The 21,755-nt window shown below is 36.0% G+C and overlaps 1 protein-coding gene across 1 annotated transcript; it reads right to left on the minus strand.

Moving 5' to 3' along the window:
• Positions 1–1,449: 1,449 nt before the first annotated feature.
• On the minus strand, positions 1,450–16,040 carry LOC136855471 (sodium-dependent nutrient amino acid transporter 1-like). Its single transcript, XM_067132543.1, has 16 exons — positions 15,990–16,040; positions 11,881–11,940; positions 11,538–11,612; positions 9,710–9,775; positions 8,877–9,084; positions 8,611–8,695; positions 7,274–7,487; positions 6,477–6,612; positions 5,939–6,073; positions 5,680–5,783; positions 5,206–5,392; positions 3,681–3,857; positions 3,345–3,444; positions 3,047–3,223; positions 2,444–2,538; positions 1,450–2,162 (listed from the first exon to the last, which is right to left on the minus strand). Exons 5-16 carry the CDS (start codon positions 9,039–9,041, stop codon positions 2,037–2,039), a joined length of 1,701 nt encoding a protein of 566 aa, XP_066988644.1. The 5' UTR covers positions 9,042–9,084; positions 9,710–9,775; positions 11,538–11,612; positions 11,881–11,940; positions 15,990–16,040; the 3' UTR covers positions 1,450–2,036.
• Positions 16,041–21,755: the final 5,715 nt, after the last annotated feature.

Consider the following 21,755-nt stretch of genomic DNA (forward strand, 5'->3'; position numbering starts at 1 on the left):
GAGCTAGTCTTTAGTGGATTTTGTATATAATTTCTGTGATTTGCTGAGCCTAAGCCGAAGAATAGTTGGCTGCCGATACAGTTTAACCAAATAAGTGGCGGTGATAGAGTGCACTATTACTTCCCACTCTTAATATTTAAGTTATTGTAGAGTTGTAGGCCTATAGTAAACTCTGTGAAAAATGGGACAAAGTTTAAGATATTTACTTTTCATGAACGAAGGTGAGTTACTTTTAAGGTTCAAGATTTCAGTGTGTTTTTGTCACAGGGGGTACTGTAGGCACCGAAAAGTAATTTTAAGTTGGAGTTAAGTTGATAATATCCACCTTGTACGCTTTCTAAATATATATATATATATATATATATATATATATATATATATATATATATATATATATATATATATATATATATATATATACATACATACATACTTCTTGCATATAGAATTTTATCTAGGACACTAGACGACATATAAAAATATTATATACTAAATACAATCAAGAATGATGATAGTTTCTTATTACTTAAGACTTTTCGAACTTTTCCAGGCACCCTACTTCACACTTTAATTGGATAATATTAGATTTCCCTTGATCCTTACTCCAGATTAGTGATAATCGCTGAACTGACTTAGAAGAAATATATAGAATTTAGGCCAAAGACCAAGCATTGGGACCTATGAGATCATTCAGCGCTGAAACGGAAATTGACGGTAAAAAGGTTTGAAAGATTAACAGGAGGAAAACATCGCAGTTGAGCTATTAAAAAATTGTCAGGAGAAGGTGGAAAGAAAGATGGAAGAAAGAACATGACCGTAGGTACAGTAAAATGAATGACAGGGGTTGCAGCTATAGGGCCCGAGGGGACCCTGCAAAGAACCTTAAGTAATGCCTACAGTGCACCGCATGAGGTTCACCGACGGGAGAACTGACTTAGAGTATATATTATTTTTATTTGTCATACGTGTCTTCCACGCTGTAATAGATCTATAAGAATTTGAGGACGAATATGACGCTAACTACTTTCTCGTTTTTTCTCTGAAGCCACCCCTTTCCATTCTAGATGAAAGGGCTTGTTGCTTTAAAGAAAATTATAATTAGTGTATGTCAGTAAGCTGGTATAATTGTCAGATAGTAATTTAAGTAGTGTCTTTAAATACAATTGGATTAAAAGGCCTCTGTATCATTTACCTAGCAATTATTGCATTCCTTTAAGTAACAAGTAAAAAATATATGCGGGCAAAAACTGTTGTTTATATATATATATATATATATATATATATATATATATATATATACAGTATATATACATATATATATTTATTTATTTATATATACAGTGAGTGTATACTCTTTTATGCACACACATATACATATAATCCGTTTTATCTACTACAATTTTATTAATTTTTTTCCGAAAATAGAAATGAAAATAATTTAAAACTCCATTAACTGATGTATTTATTCAATGACAAGAAATTTACACAAATGAACAGAAAACGTGCAGCTTAAACATTACAGAAAAAATCTGCAACTGAATGAAAATATACAGTATTGTCATTTCATCTATTTGGTATATACGTCATATTGTTCGGATAAGCAGGCTTTTGTACAAGTCAACAGGAAGTCTAACTTAACCTAACCTAACCTGGGCTAATCTAATTCTAGTCTACTGTACAGTATATGGGTTTACATTAATCGTGTCAAGGAATTACAAAAGATAAGGGAAATTAAATCAATAACTTAAAGCTAATAAATTATCACAGATAAAAAAAGGAAACAAAGTGTTATGCATTTGAAAAGCGTCGCAACCACAAGGGTCAGATACCTCAAAGAGGAATGAAGTAATGATTCTCAACGCTTCTGTACTGAGTGGGTAGCCCGTAAGTTGTCCCCACAGAATAGGCGTATTCTTCAAACACTTCCACCGGATAGGCGTATTCTTGAAACATCTCCACAGAGCTGGAGTATTCTTGAAACATCTCCACCAGATAGACGTATTTTTGACACATCACCAGCGACGTCATATGATACATTAAAGCTCTGTGGATATGTTCTTGGTGCTTGCCTGCTGGCTGCCTCGCAACAATTCCCATTCTCTCCTAAACTTCGCTCTCTTGGGGCCCCATCCGTCCTTAGGTTTGAAGACATTGCTGAGTTTCTGCGGCGGAAGGAGAGAGACATCATTCGGAGAACCATCTAATGTCTGAGTCAAGGTCTAGAGAGCCTCAGTCTAGACCTTGGTCTCAGAGAGAGCGGACGGGGGTGAACAGACCTTCTCTTTCTTAGACAATGATCTGGAGTCTGACTTTTTCTTTGTAATCTCCAATTACATTTCGACCAGAGTAAATGTGATTTCAATTTTTCGATGAAATAGATCATTTGAATTTTTTAACTGGTCAAATTTACGAATCAAAACTTATTTATAAAGTTAAATATTACCTGTTTTATGTCTTGTCCATCCGCGCGATAGAGCGAATGACCAAACCACAATGGCACCATACCAATGGCGATAGCTGCAAGGGCCCAGCCACTTGCTGCGGGTGGAAAAAGAGGGTTATTTACCTAAAGGAACGTAAGAAAAGAGTTGGGAAGGCTTATGGGCAAAGTTTATGATGATCAAGATGACATAGGCCTAACTAAAGCAAAACAGTGTAATGTTTTTATAAATGAATTATTTTTTTAGGTATATCAGAGATGGAAAGAAATACTAACACAGGATAAACAATAAATATGGATAGTGAGAAAGAAAACTAAAATAATTATAAAATTATTCCAACTGTATGAAATATAATTTACTTGTATATACTATAACACGGGTTCACTTAATAAAGTCTACGGGTAATGCACTAAACATTATAGTTATTTAAAATTTAAAACAAATGTGACGTGACAGATAATAATAATAATAATAATAATAATAATAATAATAATAATAATAATAATAATAATGAAAGAATCGTCTGGTTGCTAAAGATTTTAGAATGAAAGGGCCTTAACATTCTTAGAGGCAGGAGATAGCATGTACGCTATAAGCCTAATTACCGTAGGCGCTATCTGGGTAGGTCTTGCCGTCAAAAGTGGGCAAATTGAGGTCAATAAGGCTATACAGCAGGATGCCCGTCAGGCTGACGGGTATGAAGAATGCCCAGCAGAACTTCCAGTAGATCCCCAGGTCGACGCCAAGCATAAATTTAATGTCTCTCAGGAGGTTTCGCAAACCTGGGGGAATACGGGAGAGGAATTAGATGATCAAACTGATTTTTTTGTCAGAATTATCTGTAACTTTCGTTTTTTTCTTTCAGTTATGGACTTATAATGTTCCATGGGACTGCGGGCATACCGTAGATGTAGTTGGCTGAAATCGTTTCGATGATGACGAGCACGTAGATGATGAAGCCGGCTCCAAAGTAGTCCACTAGGTCTACCATCCACTGACCTCCCTACAATAATAATAATAATAATAATAATAATAATAATAATAATAATAATAATAATAGTGGTGAACATTTGCAAACAATCAACGTTTATGAGATTTTAATAGACCTACAAGACCTAATCTAACGTAACTCAGGGCCTAGGCCTAGTTGTATCGCTATTGTCATCGTAGCAAGCTGGCGAGTTGTCAGAGGTTACAGGAAGAAAGAGCCTTAATAATATCAAGGTAACTTTGACTTACAGGTGTAACGTAGATGAGGCCAAACAGGAAATTCACGACACAAACAGCCATACAGATGTAGAATTTCTTAACCTTCGGGAACTGATCGGCAAAGACGGATATAATGTTGCTGGTGAGAGCCGTTGAAGAGCCCACGCCTAACGTGAACATCATCAAGAAGAAGAGTACCGCGAACAGCTGCAGAAGAAGGCAATGGCTTATTTTATGTAAATTATCAACTGATAATATGATTATCAACATGATGGGGATTCGTAGTATCTATGGTGATGGATAGCTTAAATGTCTATTTATGAAATAGTTTATTTTAGCAACAATCAGCATTGCACACGAAAGATCTTCATTTTGGGTGCATTTTGAAGGCTTCTAACAAAATTTATTTATAAACTAAAAAGCTGCCAAAATAAATGTAACTATTCAAGGAATCTGGTTTAACATCTGCAGAAATATATGAATCAACCCTCTATGATGTGTGTGTGTGTGTGTGTTTTACGAAATGCTGTTTTACAAAGGATCAAGATATTCTTACCTCTCTGAGTACCATAGACCTATGCTTACAATTGGATGAGGATATTTGAGAGGAGACAATGAAACAACTGTAAGTATCTTGTTTTTAGTTTACAGCTGAATTATGTTTCTTCTATTGAGTTAACTGTCACAGAAATGTATAAATTAGGCCTACGTTCAGACAGGGTAAGTTAATGGTTTCTAATAGGTAAACAGATGTCAGCGATTACAAAATAACAGCAGTGAAAAGTCTAGGAATTTAAAGTATAGGCCTACGTCACATTAAAAGAATAAGTGAATATCTAACATAAAACGTCTTGTTCTTCAGGTCAAAATGAGATTTGTTTACAAAAAACCACCCTTACTAATTGCTAATGCTATAGTCATGAAGTACTAGGCCTATGGAGTTTAACTCATTTAGGAGACTGCCATGTGAATCGTTAGTCCTACTCTAATACCTTCTTTCACCCAGCGGCGCTTTTGCTTTAGTTTGTTACCACAACACACTAATGTCACTGCAATACTTGCTCAGTCCTCGCCTGACTGCATTGACCAAAAGGATTATGCCTGCCAGAAATCCTATAGGGGTAGCCTATGCTAAAACTGATAAATAATTTTCTACAACGCCGTAATTAAGTAATAATTCGTAGATCCGTTCGTGGAATTTGTTCTGTAGTGTAACTCTAATCGTACTTGTTAATCATAACATTGTCCTTTAATTTGTTGTATAATCGTTAGTTTAAAAGTAATTGGGTAGTCAAGTCTTTCCTTGCAAACAAAGGTAGCCATCTTTGGCTTCGAGATGAAAACAAGTCTCCTTTGCTTTCAGTACTGGCTGTATTGGGTAACAAAATGCAAAAAGATCCGGAAGTATGAACCCACATGAAAGAGTCCCTTTACTCGTTGGGATTGGGTGAGACCACGTCTCTAGAAAGTGGGTGAGACGGGGAAGAACCGTTGTAGAGCTGAACTCTTAGACCATGGTCTAGAGACCATCGGGTGAACTCAAGGGGTCAGTTACCTGTGGCACAGCGTCGAACTTGGTCAAAGCTTCGGGATAGGATATAAAGGCGAGTCCTGATCCTCCTTTCACGACGTCCTTAACATCAGCACCGAGTTCGTGGGCCAGGTTGCCAAGGATGCAGAAGATGGTGAACCCAGCCAAGAGGGAAGTTAACGTGTCGGCCAGGCTGAGAATCCAGGTGTCTCTGGAATGGAATTATTCGTGATATAAGCTCTGCCAGTTTGATTAGTTGGTTAACACTAACTGATATGTACTGCTGTTTAGTCATAGACAGAAAAATAAGCATTAAGTTATTTCTTTTGCATTAGAATTTATGTAAGAATCGGACTAATAAGAATTATATTATGTTGATCAGTTGCCTGAAAAACAACATGGTTTCTTTTATACGTTAGTTTAGATTTTGCTTTTATGCAAGGTCATGAATAAATCGACCATAAACAGCTTTAGAGATAAAAGGATTACTATATATACCTGTAGATATTATGGCGAAAATCGTTGTACGATGCGTAACTGATGATGGAGCCAAATCCTACGGAAAGACTGAAGAAGCACTGAGTCACAGCCGCGTACCAGACCTGCATGGAGGAACCGGAGAGTAGGTCTAAGTGAATCAGTTATGGGGCAATTCTTTCCTCCCATAGTGTCGAATTTCGACAACTGCCGTTTCTCGTTCCTCTGAGACTAAACTATTTTTAAGCCAAACAAACAGACAAGACTTAGAGAGACTTACATTAGGGTCGAGCAGCTTCTCCCACTGAGGGACGATGAAGTATAGGACGCCGTCGACGGCTCCTGGAAGGATCGCCCCGCGAATCAGGAGCGTCAGCAGGACCACGTAGGGGAAGAGAGCGGTAAAATAGGCTGCCTGGGGGAGGGGGAGGAGAACGGTAAATTTAAAAGGGAGTGAAATTGGTTAGTTCGTGAAGTGACGCTGCTCTGTTAGCTTCGATAACGGAAATAACGATCTACAGTTAGAATTTAAATGGTAAAAGGAGGGAATTTGACAAAAATTCTGTAAAAAACTTTATTTTAAATGACCAGTAAGATATCTGATGATTAAAATAATAGAAACATGTCGAATAACCATGGTAACTCCCGGGTCACAAAAAGACTCCAGAATGTACCGTGTGACGTAAGGAGTGAAGCAAGAACCTTGACGTTAATCGACTGGTGTGAGTCGCAAATGGGATGGAGAAATAGAGAAAGAAAGAAGAGATAGAAAAATAACAAAGAAGTAGTCAGCCTCTCTCTCTCTCTCTCTCTCTCACCTTTCCTGATGATTCAACTCCCTTGACTAAAGTGAGGAAAACCACGATCCACGAGAACAGGAGACATAGCGTCAACCGCCATTCGGGAGCACCTATGCCGTCGTCTATGTTGTCAGCCTTTCGTAACACGTAGTTCCTGTTCGGAAGGTTTAAATTTAGACTTTTAGGCTTATCAAGTTTGGGATTTTTACAGGGAATGTATTTTAAAGTTTTAGTCTAAGAGACTGAACCTTTTCCTTATTGTTTTTGTAATTTTGTTTAGAGTTGGAATAATTGTTCTTGTTTTCTTAAACAGTAGGCCTACTTGTGCTTGAACCCGATTAGACCAAGATCGAAATAAATAAGATTAGTCTCAAGAAATAATAATAATAATAATAATAATAATAATATGCACACGAGAATGTAAGTTAAGCCCACAATCAACTTCTTCAGAAACAACAATAATAAAATCCTAAAATATTTGGTTAAATGTTCTAATGTACTGTAGCAAAAAACTATTATACAGTATATATATATATATATATATATATATATATATATATATATATATATATATATATATATATAAAATATAAATAATTGATTACTGAATGCCTCTCTTAGAGGATTAAATTTAGCTAAAATTGTAATTATTATTACAAAATTTTGGCTTAGAAATAATATGGAAAATATTAATAAACGGAAATCTAAGCCTACTGGAAACTAAGTCTAAACATAACTCAACGATTGATAACAGGCTAATGAATAAGAAAAATATAATAAAATGCAGCAAATACAATAAAAAGATTGAAACTCACTCGAAATATTCCTCAGCCGACGACTTGGAGGAATTACTGACTGTGAAGTTCCCCGAGATATCGACGCAATGTTCGTCAGCCCACTCCGGGTCACAGTGCGACCAAGGGAGCACCGACGCAAAGGACGCAAAGAAATAGAACACGTTGATGGCCATCAGGGAGCAGTAATACGTCCCCACACACCAGGTGCCTATCATCTGGCCGTACCCGACGCCTGCGGAGGAGGAACGGCGTCATTATTATTATTATTATTATTATTATTATTATTATTGTATTATTATTATATTATTGTATTATTATAATTATTGTTGTTGTTGCTGCTGTTCAGAGGTGAACCTTATTCGTATGGTACTAGCCCACCACAGGGGCTATTTGGAGGAACGGCGTCAGTATTATTATTATCATTATTATTTACTATTATATTATTATTCAGCAGGTGCATCCATTTGTATGGTACTAGCCCACAGGGGCTATTTGGAGGAACGGCGTCAGTATTATTATTATTATTATTATTATTATTATTATTATTATTATTATTATTATTATTCAGCAAGTGAACCCTATTCGTATGGTACTAGCCCAAAGGGACCATTTGGACGAATGGTGCCAGTATCATTATTATCATTATTATTTATTTATCTATTATTATTATAGTTATTCAGCAAGTGAACCCTATTCGTATGGTACTAGCCCACAAGGGCTATTTGGAGGAACGGCGTCAGTACTATTATTATTGTTATGTTATTGGGGAAACCAATCCAATTTATATGGGGTACATATTTTAAAAATAAATCTCTCTGCAGAGATTTGTCTTTAAATATATGTACCCGTACGTAATATGGTGTTCATTTGAAAGGAATAACAGAAGGGAATAGGAAATACGGAAAGAATAGATCAGTTATTGGGGAAGAAAAAATATTTAGCAAAACAATAAATAGATAAAATATAAGTAAAATACAAGGAGAATATATGAGTAAAAGAGAGATAGAATCATATATGTCCCAAGGATGTAGAATTAAGTAATTTAAATGCTGTGTTTTATTAAGAATCATGGCAACATCAGCAGAGTTTAATTTGCAGTAATGTTTCTCAAGCAGTTATAATTTTCAATGAGGCATTTTAATAATACTTATTTCTGTATGTTGCGTGTGTGTGTGCCTGTGTGTGCGTGTGTTTGTATAGGCCTACGCGCCCGTATCTGTATACATAAATGTATAGATTATGCAACGGAGATGGCAAAAGAGACAATCTAAAAATGGAGCAAGCGCGGGAAAGAGAGTAAACGCATTCCATTATCAGAAAAAGAAGCAGGGCAGACCCTTTTGCAATCCCCTTACCTTTAGAAGCAGGAACCATCTTCCAGACTTTGACGCTCCCGGAGGAGGAGAACTGCCCCAGAAATAATTCCAAGAAGTAAAGAGGCTGGAAGATTGAAAGAAAACGTGGATATTAATTTAGCTTGCTTGTTAGACCGATAGACCCATGCTTGAGTCTTTGAAAGGCGAATTTTGGAAAATGGATTACTGGTAAATTGTCATTTTAGTTACTTTAGTAAATATTTATTTAAAAACTTATAGAAAACGGACTCTCAGTGAAGACTTACCCTTCCGATGAACGTGAGGACTATGAGGTAAGGGATGAGGAACGCCCCTCCGCCGTTCTCGTACGCCGTCATGGGGAACCGCCAGACGTTCCCTAGACCGACGGACATGGCGATGCAAGAGAGAAGGAACTCTATCGGTTTGCCCCACTGCTGCCTGTCGCCCATCTTCTTCTTTTTCTACTTCTTCTTCGGTGTTCCCGGGAAGATTCTGAGGCAGGGAAAATGGAGGGTTGAGATGGTTGATTCTCTTCGTAGGCCGATGGGAGGGGCGGCATGGTATCCTTATATATATAATCTTCCTTCCAGTTCTTGTTTTTCATTTGTTCTAAATCTCCCAAAATCGTTTGACTCTTACAGAGATTTACAGCAATCTTTCCTTTACTATGCCGACATAAAAAAATGATCAGTCTTGAACTTCAGAGAATACAGGGATATCCTTCAAGACTTAAGATTTACAACCTGCTTTATCGGTAGTCAGTAAAAATCCCGTGAGATTTTGACCTTTAAAATATTTCCTTATTTTGTTCAAGCTCTCTGAAACGACAAATATATATATATATATATATATATATATATATATATATATATATATATATATATATATATATATATATATATATTATATATATATATATATATATATATATATATATATATATATATATATATATATATATATGTACATACATATAGTATATGTTTATGAATATGTTGTACATGTTTAACACGTATTAGTATGTATATATACGCATATACAGTAACTCGAGAAAGAAAAAGTGAATTATATGAGATTGTATGATGAACCATTTTTAACAGACGATAATTTTACTCACAGCGACGATGACGTCACCACACACGGCAGGAACATAGTCTCGAAGGTAGGCGTCAGATTTCTCATTCTGTGGAATAAAATTAGTACGAGAATGTTGAGTTCTATTATAAAATCGCAAATTAGACTACTAGATTATTTAGAAAAAGAATAACAACAAAAGGGGTTAGTTTTTTATGAAGGTTAACATAAGATACATTGCTTTGTTTGCACAGATTGTGTATACCAGCTAAAGAACAAGGTATACTATTTGAAAATTGTTACGAAGCCTGTGCAGGCATTTACGGTGGCATTGAAAAATTATATTGTTGGAAGATTTGAACTTTTATTAGTTTATTGTAATTCTGACCCTCATAAAAGGCTTCGCAAAGTAATGAGACTAAGTCCTTATCAACTTGAAGGCAACGTGTAACAATCCATTTTTTTTATTATCATTATCATTTTGAAGTCCTGCTTGATTTAGCTAGGGAGTCAAGAGTTCGTTTTTTATTGTGTTTACACATTCCAAAGTACTGATAGACAAATGCAGCCCAAAAATAGATGAGCTTTGAATGATTTTGGTCAAGTTTCGCAACGAAATTGTAAACAGTTGTAAACCTCCGTGATCTGACGCCATATTTCTTTCCAGTGGCTTCGTTAGTCATTGGAGATAGTCTCATATAACTTTATGGATAATAATTTACAAGGTTAAGACTGGCTTCTCATTCGTTGGAGTGGTCTCTTATCTTTATGGATAATCATTTTCAAGGATAAGACTGGACTTAGTAAGCACCGTATTAAGACTAGGCTTTTCCATTAGGCTGTAACGGTACCAGAACTGCCAACCGTTTATAGTACTAATACCAAAAATCTTTCTTCGTATTTCTCGATTTTTCGTTTTATAAACTGTTTCAGTTGAAAAAGAATATCTGTTAACTCTTAAAAAAAAAAAAAAGGTAAAATAACTCCCACTTAATATCATATCAAAATCTGTCACGGCTCCCTACAGTAGCCAGTCTGCAGTTGAGTCTAAACCACCTCCCGCCAAGTGATTCAAATCATACTACAGTGACCTATTTAACCCGTCGTCTCCATCTTCCGACACTTTTCTCTTGATCGCTTGTAATTCCACGGTTATCTCCGCTTTTCAATCAAATCAGTCCTTACGGACGGTCCCATGTAGGTCAGGCCAATCGACCCAGTTCTGTCGAACATGTCAGCCTTAATCAGTCGATTGTAATTATTTATCAAATCACTGCATTCATTCCCGCTCGCTGCTGCTGACGTCACCTGAATTTCAGGTGTGTCGAAGCCCTCTTGAGTCTATAGTCTGTTGACTTTGCTCATACGAGTTTTCATCTTAAAAATTAAAAGAAAGAAAAGAAGTTACAATTATCTCTGTCGTGGTAGACCCCCTTAATAAAGGTGCACGAGATGAAAAATGACGCAATAATCACTGTCACATTCATACTTAACGCAGAAAGAGATATGAAAATAGAATGCAAGAGAATACGCAAAAGAAGAGAGACTAGGCCTACTTGAAGAGTTAAAGAAACTCACAATGATCTCTATCGTAGTAGACCTATTGTATGGGGTGGCTTAGATGAAAGACAACACAATAATCACGTCGATCACTTAACGTAGAAAGATATATAAAAGTAGAATGCGAGAGAATAAGCATAATAAGAGAGGCTAGGCCTACTTGAATGATCTCTATCGCAGTAGACCTATTGTGTGGGATGGCTGAGATGAAACAAGACACAATAATTACTGTCACATACAACACTTAACTTAAAAAGAGATTTAAAGGGGGGAAGCAAAAGAATACGACAAATATCAGAAACTAGGCCTACTTGCGGTGTCTCGCCATTCGCCGGTGGGCTGCTCGGATCCTTCTCGAAGCCTTTGTTGTCTATCCCGACTAGATCCTGCAAATTAAATTGTAAAGGAAATGACGTTGAAAGTTCATTAATCTTTGTAGTTAATCACAAACTTATCACTAACGGTACTAAGATTTTTACCGAGTTCCGGTTTCAAGATTGTTGAGGAAATAGCGATGATAACCTACACCCATTGATAAAGATTTAAATACGTCTGCTGGTTTTTCATTAATATCTACTTCAAAAGGCAAAAGTTAATAAGGTTAAATGACTGATGAAATAATCAGAATATAATATAATATAATAATACACTTACGGGATAAGATATAGTTGATATATTCTGTCTTCGCAAAGACATGACTTATTCCTCAAGTATCTGGAAATAAGACTTAATATTATTTAACGATAGAATACAAAAAAAAATTAAATAAATAAATAAATGGCTATCTTTCTTTGTTACATTATCATCTCTTGTCCTAATTCTTACGACGACTTTTCCTTATCTCTTCACATTTGTTAAAACTCTGGTTAAGCGGAGGACCTCATTCATTTATCTTCTATATCATTAATTTCATCTTCAGGTTCTCAAAAATTCTTATCTGTTTATTCTTCACAAACTTTTCTTAGAATTTTGAGAGTTGAGTATAATGACTTATTCTTATGTTTGTTCACTTACATATTTATCTATTTATTCTTTATTTATTTATTTATTTATTTATTTAATGCACTTGGCTTCTATCATACTGCTATTTTGCTTTTTAGTTTTCTGTAAAAGAAAACTATCGTGCCGGCTTTGTCTGTCCGTCCGCACTTTTTCTGTCCGCACTTTTTCTGTCCGCCTCAGATATTGGGTTCATTGAGGCTAGAGGGCCGCAAATTGGTATTTTGCTCATCCACCGTCCAATCATCAAACATGCCAAATTGCAGCCCTCTAGCCTCAACAACAGTATTTATTTTATTTAATAATGGTTGCTAATATAATCGTGCTTCTGGCAACTATATATAGATAAATACCACCGGGCCGTGGTTAAAGCTTGGGCCACAGTTCATACATCTTTATACCGAAAGATAGATCCATCTCGGGTGGCCTTGATTATACGTTGTAGCGGCTGCACAGAAAACTCGATAGCGCCGAAGAAACTTCGGCGCATTTTTTACTTGTTTGTCATTTATGTCAACTTTTTATAAATAACTTTATTTTCAGTTTTACTTTTTTTGCTTTTTAAACTTTGTATCGCAGTAAATGAAAAGTTATGATTTGCACAAATTTATTGATCAGTAATTCGGAAATACCAAGATTAAGTCATAGGATTAATGACCTTTCATACTTGTTATTATATATATATATATATATATATATATATATATATATATATATATATATATATATATATATATATATATAATTGTTCACTAATAATAATAATAATAATAATAATAATAATAATAATAATAATAATAATAATAATCTATTTCCTTAAAGAAATAGAATTTTTCCTATTTCCTCAACCAATCTCTCTCTCTCTCTCTCTCTCTCAAGTAAGGTAACTCAAAGCTTTGACGTATTCTATACAAGATACGATTAAGAGACTAACGGGGAACAAGATAAGTGATAAAGGAGCAGATTATAGAATTAGATAAAAATATTAAAAAAACTGGATAAGAAAGTATTAATTATATTTCCTGCGAATAGAGATGGCGCCAAATTGGTTGACCTAAATACAAGAATTTTCTTTGTCATTGAATGTGATTTGTAGATGGACATAATAATAATAATACTAATAATAATAATAATAATTATTTTCTAAAACGGTTAATGGGACGTCCCGTCTAGTTACCTAACTTAGCTCTGAACTGAGAGAGAGAGAGAGAGAGAGAGAGAGAGAGAGAGAGAGAGAGATCGACAGTTTCGCTTCTTTATAAATGAAGGGTAAGAGAAAACGGAAGCACGAAGAGAATTCCGAAGAGAAGGTACTTAACATTTTTGTGTTGTTTGGTTATATCGTGTTTTTAGGTACTACGTGACCAAGCAAATGTTGCTCTCTCTCTCTCTCTCTCTCTCTCTCTCTCTCTCTCTCTCTCTCTCTCTCTCTATATATATATATATATATATATATATATATATATATATATATATATATATATATATATATGTATGTATATATATATATATACCAGGTGTTTCTGAAATTAGAGCCCCCTCCACAGAACAAATGGAAAGTTATGAAGTTTTCTGTTAAAGCCTATCTCCAAGTACACTATTTTAAGTTTCTATTAAGCTATTTTTCATTTTACATTTCTTGTATTTTCAGACTAAGTGACGGAGTTAAATACAGCCTTGGCTAACGACTCGGAGGAAGTCAGATGGATTGACCGAATAAGTCAGATGGATTGACCGAATCCGGGCTATAACCTTCAGAGAGGCCAGGGATGCTGGCGCATCCTTCATTTCACGTTCCTGGATAGCTAAATACATTAAAAGAGATGAATCCTTTGTTAAAAATCCATATGACTGTCATCGCAAAAAGAGTGGGAATCTGGGAAGACCTGAAGTCCTTTCTCAGGAGTCAAAAGGCATCATAGATGAGGCAGTGGGTAGACCAAGAAAGTCTTTACGTAAATTGGTGCTTGAACTAGAAACAAAAAGGGGAAAGAAGAGAAGTTATAGTGCTGTATATCGTGAGTTGAAAAAATCTGGTATCAAGCCATTTCATGTTATCAGCAAGCCCAACATCACTCAGCAACAGAGAGAAGACCGTGCATGGTTTTGTGGTTCATTTCTTAAAGATTGGGATGAAGCTGACTTTCTCCACGTTGCCGCATCAGATGAATTCTTCATTTACACAGTCAGGAAGCCAAATCATAAAAATGACATCATTTGGGCTGCAAATTTGGATGATATCAGCAATGACGTGCGCTATCACCAAGTTGTGAAATTTCCTGAATGTTTGGGAATTTTTCTGTTTCACAGCCAAACGGTTAATGTGGATCATCAAAGAAAAAGGACAGTCATGGAGTGGCGAATACTTCAGAGAAACTGTGCTTACTGGTGGAGTACTTCCTTTCTTCAAAGATCTGAAAATGTGTTACCTGTTGAAGAAATCACATTTTTGCATGATAAGGCTCTTCAGACACAGGAGCTGCTTCGATACAGTGGTAACGATTTCTTCTCGTCAAGTGAATTTCCAGGTAGCTTCCCTGACCTTAATGTGTGTGAAAACATTAGTAATATCTTAAAGGATCGTGTTGAAGCGCGCACAGTGAACTATGATGGCATACCAAGCCTCGACGACCTGCGAAGAGAGGTGACCGAAGTGCTCAGGGAAATGGAGTTTGAGTCTCAGCTTTTTTGCAATTTGCTGAAATCATACCCCTCAAGAATGCAGGCTGTGGTACAGGCAGATGGAGGCCACACAAAATATTACATACTCAGATAGAAACTTAAATACATACCTGTTCTGTATTACTTTTGTTTTTGTCCATATCAATTTTAGTTTATGATGTAGAGGGGGGGGGCTCTAATTTCGAAACTCCCTGTATATATATAAACATTTATACAGACATATAATATATATAATACACACACACACACACACACACACACACATATATATATATATATATATATATATATATATATATATATATATAGAGAGAGAGAGAGAGAGAGAGAGAGAGAGAGAGAGAGAGAGAGAGAGAGAGAGAGAGCAGCCACAAGTAATTCATTCGAACACTTAATACTCTACTTTTCTCTAATATGAAAATGTCGGTCTCCTAAAGTATCCTCTCTCTCTCTCTCTCTCTCTCTCTCAAAGCACTCGAAGTCATTTCTAATCGGCCATTTTCCTTCTGTTCTCTTCGTTTTAATGCATATATCCCTTAACATCTCTAACTCCTTATTTCGTTCCTTAAACCTTCTAACACTTTTCTTTCATGTTCAGTTTTTCCCGTTATCATCAGTTTTTATCCCCACATGTTCTTTAAAATGTAAATGGATAACGCAAAACTGTCATAAAAAAAAATCATTAATTTGCTTAACTAAATGAATTGTCTCATAAGCAAAAGGACAGACGGATAAAATAAAAGAAATTTGAATGAAACGATCGACATAGAATTTGCTCTAAGCTATGATTTAGTCAACCTGAAGTAATAATAATAATAATAATAATAATAATAATAATAATAATAATAATAATAATAATAATAATAATATCAAAGAAAATGAAGATTCAAATACAGAAATTTATATATATATAAATATAGAAAAATTTATATATGTATATTTTTATTTATGCACACACACACACATATATATATATATATATATATATATATATATATATATATATATATATATATATATATATATATATATATATATATATATATGTCTATTGAAACGAGGGAGACAGAGTCGCGTCTTACCTTCGAAAGCACCAGCAGTCAACTGACGTGCAGTTTCTAATTCACCTATTCATATTACCCTATATGTCTATAAGCCCCGCCCCCAAAGAAGTCATGCGTCGTAAGTCTCCTTCCTTCCCCCCCCCCCAATAAGCTGCTCCATGCCTGGTACCCACCCAGCCCTCCACCAAATCTTCGCACACTCTCAGAAACCGAAGTTTCTTTGACTTGATAAAGCAGTAATTCTTATCTTTTCAATGAAGAATGAGAGAGAGAGAGAGAGAGAGAGAGAGAGAGAGAGAGAGAGAGAGAGAGAAAGCATTTTTTAGGTGAAAAAGTAATGTATACGAATATATATACATATATACATATATAAATATGTACTCTATATACATATGTATATATACTGTATATATTATATATTATATATATTATTATGTCATGTATACATATTTGTATACATATATATATATATATATATATATATATATATATATATATATATATATATATATATATATTACAGAGAGAGGTAAAGAAAGAATGATAGCTCTAACAAGAAAATTAGATAGATTAGATAGTATAATTAATAAACTTTATTTTTTTAAAGTATAAAATACTTTATGTTGCCTACGAATCACCTGTCTAATATATAAGAGCCATTGAGTCGCTGAATCCATCATTTCAGTCTCTTTCAGTCACCCCAAATGGAAGTTCATTTAATCAAATTATCATTCTTACAGTTAAAATATTTGCTTATTGAAATAAAAAATAGATAAGATATTGTTTTCTTAAGTTCATATCAAAGGATTTTCCTGTTATTTAAGGTTTATTGGTAGACGGACTGGATACTCCCTGTTTATAGGAAATTGCCTACCAATCTTGGTGGATGGACTTTCCCTATTTATAGCAAATTGTCTACCAATCTTGGTGGACGGGCTTTCCCTATTTATAGCAAATTGTCTATCAATCTTGATGGACGGACTTTCCCTATTTATAGGAAATTGCCTACCAACCTTGGTTGACGGGCTTTCCCTATTTATAGGAAATTGTCTAACAATCTTGGTGGACGGACTTTCCCTATTTATAGGAAATTGTCTACCAATCTTGGTGGACGGGCTTTCCCTATTTATAGGAAATTGTCTACCAATCTTGGTGGACGGACTTTCCCTATTTATAGCAAATTGTCTACCAATCTTGGTGGACGGATTTTCCCTATTTATAGCAAATTGCCCACCAATCTTGGTGGATGGACTTTTCCTGTTTATAGGAAATTGTCTACCAATCTTGGTGGACGGACTTTCCCTATTTATAGCAAATTGTCTACCAATCTTGGTGGACGGGCTTTCCCTATTTATAGCAAATTGTCTACCAATCTAGGTGGACGGACTTTCCCTATTTATAGGAAATTGTCTACCAATCTTGGTGGACGGATTTTCCCTATTTATAGCAAATTGCCCACCAATCTTGGTGGATGGACTTTCCCTATTTATATGAAATTGCCTACCAATCTTGGTGGATGGACTTTCCCCTATTTATAGCAAATTGTCTACCAATCTTGGTGGACGGACTTTTCCTATTTATAGCAAATTGCCCACCAATCTTGGTGGACGGACTTTCCCTATTTATAGCAAATTGTCTACCAATCTTGGTGGACGGACTTTCCCTATTTATAGCAAATTGTCTACCAATCTTGGTGGACGGATTTTCCCTATTTATAGCAAATTGCCCACCAATCTTGGTGGATGGACTTTCCCTATTTATATGAAATTGCCCACCAATCTTGGTGGATGGACTTTCCCTATTTATAGCAAATTGTCTACCAATCTTGGTGGACGGACTTTCCCTATTTATAGCAAATTGTCTACCAATCTTGGTGGACGGGCTTTCCCTATTTATAGCAAATTGTCTACCAATCTTGGTGGACGGGCTTTTCCTATTTATAGCAAATTGTCTACCAATCTTGGTGGACGGGCTTTCCCTATTTATAGCAAATTGTCTACTAATCTTGGTGGACGGGCTTTCCCTATTTATAGCAAATTGTCTACCAATCTTGGTGGACGGACTTTCCCTATTTATAGCAAATTGTCTACCAATCTTGGTGGACGGGCTTTCCCTATTTATAGCAAATTGTCTACCAATCTTGGTGGACGGGTTTTCCCTATTTATAGCAAATTGTCTACCAATCTTGGTGGACGGGCTTTTCCTATTTATAGCAAATTGTCTACCAATCTTGGTGGACGGACTTCCCTATTTATAGCAAATTGCCCACCAATCTTGGTGGATGGACTTTCCCTATTTATATGAAATTGCCCACCAATCTTGGTGGACGGACTTTCCCTATTTATATGAAATTGCCTACCAATCTTGGTGGACGGACTTTCCCTATTTATATGAAATTGCCTACCAATCTAGGTGGACGGACTTTCCCTATTTATAGGAAATTGTCTACCAATCTTGGTGGAAGGATTTTCCCTATTTATAGCAAATTGTCTACCAATCTTGGTGGACGGGTTTTCCTATTTATAGGAAGTTGTCTACCAATCTTGGTGGACGGATTTTCCCTATTTATAGGAAATTGTCTACCAATCTTGGTGGACAGACTTTCCCTATTTATAGCAAATTGCCCACCAATCTTGGTGGATGGACTTTCCCTATTTATATGAAATTGCCTACCAATCTTGGTGGACGGACTTTCCCTATTTATAGGAAATTGCCTACCAATCTTGGTGGACGGACTTTCCCTATTTATATGAAATTGTCTACCAATCTTGGTGGACTGACTTTCCCTATTTATAGGAAATTGTCTACCAATCTTGGTGGACGGGTTTTCCCTATTTATAGGAAATTGTCCACCAATCTTGGTGGATGGACTTTCCCTATTTATAGGAAATTGTCTACCAATCTTGGTGGACGGGCTTTCCCTATTTACAGGAAATTGCCCACCAATCTTGGTGGACGGACTTTCCCTATTTATAAGAAATTGCCCACCAATCTTGGTGGACGGACTTTCCCTATTTATAGGAAATTGTCCACCAATCTTGGTGGACGGACTTTCCCTATTTATAGGAAATTACCCACCAATCTTGGTGGACGGATTTTCCCTACTTATAGGAAATTGCCTACCAATCTTGGTGGACGGACTTTCCCTATTTATAGGAAATTGTCTACCAATCTTGGTGGGCGGATTTTCCCTATTTATAAGAAATTGCCTACCAATCTTGGTGGACGGACTTTCCCTACTTATAGGAAATTGCCTACCAATCTTGGTGGACAGACTTTCCCTATTTATAGCAAAATTTCTACGCAATCGGATGCTTTATTGCAAGTCATATTGCTATGCAACTTTACGTAAGATCTGCATATCATCTAATGTCAGCGAGAATTCGGTTTGTGTTTGCAATGGCATTCTCTCATAAAAAGATTAAATAGAATTTATCAGGATTTACACCTGAAAGTAATCTTCTTTTATATACTTTATATGTTGAAATTAAGTTGCGAAACTGTTGCCTTCAATACAAAGGCCAAACTAGTGCATAAGAATGATGAACTGTATGCCGACGGAACTGGCAATCCAGCGTCCACTTTCAGCCAAGGCTAAAAACAATAATTGTCGGGAATATGAACAAGAATCGAGACTTATTTTGAATTCCGCAAGGGAGGGAGTGCCGCCAGTGCACCTCACGAGGTGCGCTGTAGACATTACTTGAGGTTCTTTGCGGCGTCCCTTCGGCCCATAGCTGCAACCCCCTTTCATTCCTTTTACTGTACCTCCGTTCATATTCTTTTTCTTCCATATGACTTTTCTCAACCCTCTCCTAACAGTTGTTGCATAGTGCAACTGCGAGGTTTTACCCCTGTTACGCCTATCAAACCTTTCTACTCTTATTTTCCCTTTCAGCGCTGAATGACCTCATAGGTCCCAGCGCTTTGCCTTTGGCCCAAATCTTATATTCAGTTTCATACTTATTTTGAAAGACGTAACACGGTCACCTCTTAAAAGGAATAAAAGAGGTTCGGTATTTGGGGAATCTTGATAAGGAATGGTCAGAGCTCATAGCTTCACTGTTCCCAAAATGAAAAGATAAGCGATATCCAGGAACCAGTTTCCTATCGGAAGCTTAAGTCAAATTATTTTTCATCCAAATCGTCACACACACAAACACACACACATACACACACACACATGACTTACCTGCATTGGTCTTACACATCGGTAAATTTGCTAAAAGCACCTGTGATTCAGTCTCGGAATTAATCAAAGATCAGTACATTAATTTTGTAATTATTACATAAATATCAATTAATGCCTCTAAGTGAACCCCTTTCTGATAACGGCCAAAGTTACTGACGCCGCAGAAGGGCGTCTATTCCAGGTAATCTCAAAAATCTCAGTACTATAGTACCTCATTTAATCTTGCTACATACTTCCAAGTATGTTGAAAATAAAATGAATGTGTCTTACTATCCGATAACTTATCGCCAATGCATCGGTTTCCTTATCGCAGTCTATTGTGGTGACCGCATCTGGTTTGAAAGTGGTTGTGGGTCTAGGCGCACAGCCAATTGAATCCGCTCTTCAGCGGTCGAGACAGCGCGCCGTCGTCTCTGAACGAGATAAAGTTAGAATATTATCACTCCGTCCCCTTTTTATTTTCAATTTTGTCACCTGAGACGTCTTCATTCCTTTGTGTGATTTGTCGTACCTGTATTAACGGGTACTCATAGTTATTTTGTATCTGCTATCTCATTCGAAAAGATGACACCAAATAATCAATAATAATAATAATAATAATAATAATAATAATAATAATAATAATAATAATAATAATAATAATAATTTAATTTAGCAGTTAATGGACGAATGTGGTATTGACTGATAATGTTTTGTGGATATTGGTTTCATAACTGACATCTCAGAGAGAAATAATGTTCGCTGTGAATTTTATGTTGATTAGAATAGTGTCAGAAGCTAGGCCTATTTTACCCCACCAAGGTCTGCCACTCTACCTATATCTTTTGTCTAACTCCCCCTCTGAACTTCCGGGCGAGGAGTTATCTCTTAATTTCTTATCCTAATTTAATCCTTCGATCTTTTTTCCTTATAGATAAGGCATTCAAAGTAATGCGGAACATAGGGAACCTTATCTCATGACGTGTATCGTATCATATGGGGAATTCCTATAATTAATCTTTCCCGCGTAAATTGAAATAAGGCTAACGCTTTAATTGTTCACCGAGAACCGTGCTTATGAGAGAGAGAGAGAGAGAGAGAGAGAGAGAGAGAGAGAGAGAGAGAGAGAGAGAGAGAGAGAGAGAGAAAGTAAATTTAAATCAAACGTAACGGTCAACCTTATTCTAAAATCATTTTTTCTCACGAGAGAAAATGTTTAAAAAATAAGTTTTATGGAATATTTCAGAAGAAAACGGACACCGTTTAAGAAGAAGAAAAAAAGAAATCGGCACGAGACTGTTGTGGATCGAAATAAAACAACAATTAGGAATAACCAGGACCTGAGGAAAAGCGTTTATAGTCTTGGATTCACGGCGTAAACCAACTTGCCCCGCCAGGGTTGGCAGCGTAAGTCAATTTTTCCTAGCATGAGACCCTCTCGAACTGCGGGATTACCTGGGATTTACTGGGATTAGGGAAGGTGAGGCCGGACTCCGGCTCACCCTGCTGAAATATCTATAATCTTAAGAGGCTCTCGAAATCCTGCGAAAATTCTTTTCGTTATCAGTTAGTACTATGGTTGTTTAATATTCGTGTATTTGGTTGCTTTAAAA

The sequence above is a fragment of the Macrobrachium rosenbergii genome, chromosome 31 (genome assembly GCF_040412425.1).
Source record: "Macrobrachium rosenbergii isolate ZJJX-2024 chromosome 31, ASM4041242v1, whole genome shotgun sequence".
In the NCBI taxonomy this organism is placed as follows: Eukaryota; Metazoa; Arthropoda; class Malacostraca; order Decapoda; family Palaemonidae; genus Macrobrachium; species Macrobrachium rosenbergii.

Excerpts from the sequence above, each read along its gene's own strand:
- LOC136855471 (XM_067132543.1), bottom strand. The coding sequence starts at position 9,041 with ATGGGCGACAGGCAGCAGTGGGGCAAACCGATAGAGTTCCTTCTCTCT. Across the intron at positions 6,074-6,476 it reads GAGTTGAATCATCAGGAAAG|GCAGCCTATTTTACCGCTCT; the intron begins GTGAGAGAGAGA and ends CCCCTCCCCCAG. Across the intron at positions 3,858-5,205 it reads AGTTCGACGCTGTGCCACAG|CTGTTCGCGGTACTCTTCTT; the intron begins GTAACTGACCCC and ends CTTCTTCTGCAG.